The 6,149-nt window shown below is 38.4% G+C and overlaps 1 protein-coding gene across 1 annotated transcript in view; it reads left to right on the top strand.

Moving 5' to 3' along the window:
* il17rd (interleukin 17 receptor D) overlaps positions 1-4,769 on the top strand; it is a 25,684-nt gene extending 20,915 nt beyond the window's left edge. The window contains exons 13-16 of the mRNA XM_035662394.1: positions 592-843; positions 1,004-1,564; positions 1,842-2,113; positions 2,299-4,769. Of these exons, the coding sequence (XP_035518287.1) occupies positions 592-843; positions 1,004-1,564; positions 1,842-2,113; positions 2,299-2,423 (1,210 nt within the window). The 3' untranslated portion in view covers positions 2,424-4,769. The remainder of the gene's footprint in view (positions 1-591; positions 844-1,003; positions 1,565-1,841; positions 2,114-2,298) is intronic.
* The last annotated feature ends 1,380 nt before the right edge of the window (positions 4,770-6,149 follow it).

The following is a 6,149-nucleotide window of genomic DNA, read 5'->3' as shown; positions in this document are numbered from 1 at the left end:
ATCTGTCTTATACAATCAAACATCATAATAGTATATTACAAACATACCCACATGCATAACACGTATACATCTACACACGCATAAAAAACTTTTTCTATCCTGTGAAATAGTAGATTAAAGCTACAGTAACTGAATTTTTGGCCACTTGGGGGATCAGAAACCATTATCATACATTGGTAATTCTCAATGCTCCACTGTGTTCACCAGCTTGTCGAAAACCATCTGCTGTTTGCTGCTGAGCATTATGTGTAAAGGGGGTTTTTTAGGACCGTTTTGTGTTGAAAACACCTTTTACATTGGTGTCACAATTATATATCAATACTATATAACTAACTAGATAACTAAAGTATCACCAAAGTTGAGAGAGCCACAAGCAACAACTGCCCCACTGTGGATGTAGCCCCAAACCTTATGAAACATATTAACTAACCCAAAGGTGGAGTATCAAATCTTCTCTAGACTAACACATGACATTAAGTCATTGACCAACCTCTTGGTTTCCATCTTTCCTTCCATCCATGTTTCCTTGATTTTTATTTTTATTTTTATGCTTTAGATTGTCTTCTAACCGGCTCAGTTTTCTTCCTGCAGCTACTACGTGGAGAAAAAGAGCCGCCGAGGGAAGACACCGGTCAGTCGCCGTGGTAACAGCAGCAGCAGCTCTCCAGTCGGCGGTTCAAGCAGTGACCTGTTCATCGTGAGCGTGGCCATGATCGCTGAAAAGCTGCGGTTGGCGAAACAGAGCGAGGGGGGCGGGGCTCAGGAGCTGAACCGCTACATGGCGGTTTACTTCGACTATTCAACAGAAAACGACATCCCCACCATGTTAAGTCTGGCTCCCAGGTAAATCCAACAGAAACACCTTCAAAAGAAAGCGTGGTCGGTTTATCAAGAAAATAAATAATCATTCATGAAAATAACAAACAACATGTAGAAGAGAGTTCTTAATATTTTCTGGCGTTAAAGTTAAAACTATTAAAAAAAAAAATCCTGTTGTTTTTAGGTTTAAGTTGATGGACCAGCTGCCTCAGCTCTTCAGTCGGCTCCACTCCAGTCAGTCCAGTTTCTCTGATCGTGAGTCGCAGCCTCACAACATCTCCAGGAGGAACTACTTCAGGAGTAAATCAGGGCGCTCGCTTTACGTTTCGGTCTGTAACATGCACCAGCACATCAGCCAGAACCCTGACTGGTTTGAGAAGCAGCTGGCTCCTTCAGGAGGCTCCTCGCCCTCTTCAGCCTCCTCCGGCTCCTCCTCGAAACATCCTCCTCTGCCTGCTGACCCGGCTCCGAGCCCTCCTCCGAAGCCTCACTGCTCCTCCTCCGAAGCCTCGTCTCAACCCGAGCAGAGGTTTGACTCTGGCTTGGTGCTGAATGAGGTGGCGGTGAAGATGCCATCGCTGGAGTGCGGAAAGGGAGGGCCAAGGAGGAACATGCTCCTGCTGGCTCCTGGCTCCAGTCCTAGCCTGAACTTAGGAATCAGCCACAGTCCCAGTCCAAGTCCTGGTCTCTGCCCCAGTCCAGGCCTTGCACATTGCTCTCTGTCTATGCTGGGACCCACTTCAAGGTAAAGCAAGGTGTAATACTGCTGTAGTTTTTAATGTTTTCCTGTGAACATTGAAGCTTAATTTCTTTTATTTTGGTCTTTAAAGGACTAGTTGAGATTTTTTAAAGTTTATCTTGATGCAAAACTTGCATACCTGTTAGTACATTGGAAGAGTTATTGGTCGCTGTAATAATTTGTCTTTTCCTTGGTGTGGTGGTTTGCTGGTTTGAGTGATAATTGTTTGGATTATATGAGGCCATTCGTCAGACTGACTGCTTCTGCTTTTCTGCTCCTTCAGGTCAACTTCTGGAATATCTGGCGAGTTACCAGAAGAATCCTCCTCCTCCTCCTCTGCTCCTTCTATCCTCCAGGATGAAATATGCCCTGTTGCTGTACAGGCAGAAGAAAGCGGTCTTTCCCCCCCAGAGCTCCCGCCTCCTCGGGATTCGGGCATCTATGATTCGTCTGTCCCTTCCTCAGAGCTGTCCATTCCCCTAATGGAGGGACTTTCACATGACCAGGCTGACTCCTCCTCACTGGCCGACAGTGAATCATCTTCTTCTGGGCTGGGTAAGGCTGGCTGTACACCAGATTCTTAGAAACTCGCCTGGTGTTTTTTGCCGTTAAAATATCATTCCATACTATTATTCTATGTTGTTCTAATTTCATTTTAATTTCTTTCATGTCATTTCCTTGTGTAACTGCTGACTGGAAAACCAAATGGCGTCGCTCACACATGGCTGCGTGTCTTTCAGGTGACGAAGAGCCGCCTGCTGTTACGTCGCTCCACTGCAGCGCTGCCACAGTTTGTAAAGCTGAGCTGCACCACCACCACCACCTGGAGCACAGTGAAGGACTCGCACCTGTGGCGTCATTGTAGGGGACATCTCCTGCCCATCAAAAGAGGACCAGCCCAGTACTGTCATCACAGGCCCAAAAATGTGTTGGACTTAAACACTTTCTTAAAAGTCCTGTGATCCCATCGTCATGGAAACAAAACTGGAATTAATTAAAAGGCACTGCAGTGGTTCAACCGAGTTCTAGAATGCTGGTCTGCAGTAACTATGGTAACCACTGAGTTACAGAACACTTGCAAGTATGGTTACCACTGAGTTTTAGAATACTAGCCCTTGGTAACTATGGTAACCACTGCATTCTAGAACATTGACAGCAGTAAGAAATATGGTATCCACTGGTTTCTAGAACACTACTCTCCTGGTAACTATGGTAACCACTGAGTTCTAGAACACTAATCCCTGGTAACTATGGTAACCACTAAATTCTAGTACACAGGTCTTGTTCCCAGTAATTACGATAACCACTGCATTCTAGAACATTAGTCCCCGGTAACTGTGGTAATCACTGCATTCATTCTGCGACACTGCTGCCGTAGCCCCTGAGCTGTAGAAGTTCCCGGTAACTATGGTAATCACTACATTATGGAACAGTAGTCCAAGTAACTATGGTAACCACTGGGTTTTAGAACACTACTCCCTGGTAAGTATGATAACAATTGTGTCTAGAAGACTAGTCACTGGTCGCCCTGCTGGAGGATTTTTGAAGGACTGGATCTTCGGACGCTGGCCGAGCAGACCAGTTCAAACCAAAGACTGCCTCAGCACTGCGTCTCGATTGATTGACACCTGACTCATGTATGAGTTGATGTTCGGTACCAAAACATGATGCTGAAACAAACTGTTTATTCAAGCACTTTTTGATGCAGAAATGCAGGAAGACACAACGCCACGAACATCTAACAGGATCAAAGCAGCTTCTGAGATCCACAAAGGTTTTTACCAAAAGCTGCTGAATGTATTAACACCTTAAGTGTATTATTCTCAACATTTAAGACCAAAACTGAAAACCGTATATTCATAAATGAATGCTGTCCTTTAAAAAGTGTCAGTTTTTCAAGTAATGTGCCTTTCTATTTTAGGAGGAGCATTTTTCATTATGAAGGGGAATTCCCCAAAACAGTTTAGAACATTTTATCAATAAGCTTTGGATTTTATTGAGTTTTTCCTCTCATATGTTTAAACATCATACCTTATTTTATTTTTTTTCAAAATAGAATTTTTTTCTAAATGTTTGTTGACAATGACTCATTGTTGGAGCAGCAAGTGACATGATGACCACTGCCTAATCGTGAATCATTAAACCGTCAAAGAAAATGTACTAAAACCTGCTAATGTGATATAATATGGTGGAAGAGTTGTGTGAGCTGTGTGTTAAATTGAAATTAAGTTTTTATTGAATTCTATTTTCTCTGCATTTTAATTTACAAATTTAGAACAAACAATTCAAACTCATTTAGCCGTTGTTGCCACTCCTACACCATAACATATTAAGTACTGTGGTTACATTGTTATGCCTGAGGTTACATATTTTAAAGTATTGAATATTATTGTTACATTTACAGTTATATATTTTTTAATGCTTTGTAATCGTTTTCTAACATTGTTGCAGGAAGCAGCGATGATGAGGGCATTATGAAAAGTGACACTTTTGTTTTAAAATTGTAAACCATTTTAAATATGCCGCTATGGAAGCCCATTCCTACCAGAACATGAAATAAATACATGAAATGTTGTTAAATTTGTCAAATGAAATGAGGAAATTATGTCACATTTTTGATTTACTAAGTCAAACTTAGGAGATACAAAGTTTAAATTGTGTGATAATGTCAGTCCCCCAGAAGTAAGTCAATATTTTTGATCAGAAAGTACGTCATAATGTTGACTTTATTATATTTTATATATTATTTCATAGCTGTGACTTAGTAATTATTATGGCTTCATTTAAAATCTTAGTTTTTTTTCATATTGTGGTATAAATAGGCTTCCATACACTTCATCCCATGAACATATTACATAGTTAACTGGAACCTTTCTTTCGGGACCGAACCATGTTTTCCTTGTTTAAAGTTTTATAAAGTCTTATATTTTCTGACTGAAATGTTTGGGTTTCTGTTGAAGGTTGAGCATCGACTTCTGGTTCATATGCAGATTTGAGTTTGTTGGAAGGGAAGTTTCAGCATTTCCTACTTGTACATATTATTTTTATTTTTCCATGGAAATGTCTGTTCTGCTTCAGTTTTGTATAGTTAGACTGTTGTTTTATTATTTTTTCTACATTTTCTAGGAATGTACTGTTTTATAGTACCTTTAATGTAGGAATTAGATTAATCAATCTAATAAAACGTTCCTCTTTTAATCTTTTTGTTCAATCTCTGTCTTGTTACTTTAACCACAAAATAACACATGAGGCAAAAAAATAACTTTAAAAGATGTCATAAAAAGTACTTTATCAGGTAACCAGAAGGGTAAATGTTTCAGTATAATACAGTCATGAAGAAATACTCCAGCACAGTAACTAAGTATTTATATCGCTTTACGACTGCTAATAATCGCTCACTTGCTTCAAGCTGACTAACAAGTTTTAGTTTCTTACAGTGAAACAAACCCACACACACACACACACTTCACTGACATAAAAACCAGCAGACAGCTCTATAGTGTGTGAGCTGTGAAGCCTCAATGGTTAAAACAACAGAAGCCTCTAAAACTCACAGCCAGCCAGCCCAGCACTGGTCTGCCTTCAAAATAAAAGCACAGCCTGTCTGACTAACTAACTAACTCAATATCTATTAATCTGCTAATTATTTGTTCATTTATGTATTTAGTTTGTATAGGACTGGGTACTCAACCTTAATTCCTTTTCAGTCAGACTGAAATGTGTCTGTAGCTCTGACATCAAAACGCCTCAATACTGAAAGGCAGCATTAAGTATCTGGTCCGAGTCATAACCTTTACTTTACTAACTCTGTTATCAAATAGTTCCTGATGCAAATACAGTTTTTGTCAATTTCATACTGTGCATTGTTTATTTAGTATATTATTGTCCGTGGCTGCTTGTGATTGGACATTAAATCTTTATTAAATAAAATAATATTTTTTTAGAAAATCATACATACATATATATAAACCTATATACATATATGTATATATACATATAAGTAGAACTGAAAATATAATATATTAAATTTGATTTTAAGTCTTTTATTTAATGGATAAATATATATTTATTATATATATTACAAATATATGTTCCAGTGCACACCAGGACATTAGGATTGACACTGTTTTCTTTGTTTTTTTATTATCAAAAACAATACATTAGATAAGAGCAAACCTAATTCTATCATTCAAGATTAAATATAAATATTACATTATATAAGACAATGACATACAATTCATATCAGAGTTCAAACCTGGCAGTTTCAGTCAGTATTTCCAATATGTCAGTTCTACAGCAGATCCAAAATACACACATTTTCATCAAGAATATACAAAAATACAAAATATTTAGTAACCTCTAAAGTGACTAATTCATTTTTTTCTCTTGATCATTAAACAATTAATCACTTCAGGGCTATTTGGGAGACTAGCTCTTAACTAACTCCTCTTAACTGTTTCTATCACACATAACACAGGTTTTAAGTGTTAATATATATGTATTATATATACAACACAAATATATTCCAGTGCACACCAGAAGGTTAGGATTGACACCGTTTTATTACATTAAAATCAATACAATACGGAAT

This window comes from Morone saxatilis, unplaced genomic scaffold (genome assembly GCF_004916995.1).
Source record: "Morone saxatilis isolate NCDOM2014 unplaced genomic scaffold, NCSU_SB_2.0 Contig18, whole genome shotgun sequence".
In the NCBI taxonomy this organism is placed as follows: Eukaryota; Metazoa; Chordata; class Actinopteri; family Moronidae; genus Morone; species Morone saxatilis.
This window is presented reverse-complemented; position numbering and strand designations above follow the sequence as displayed.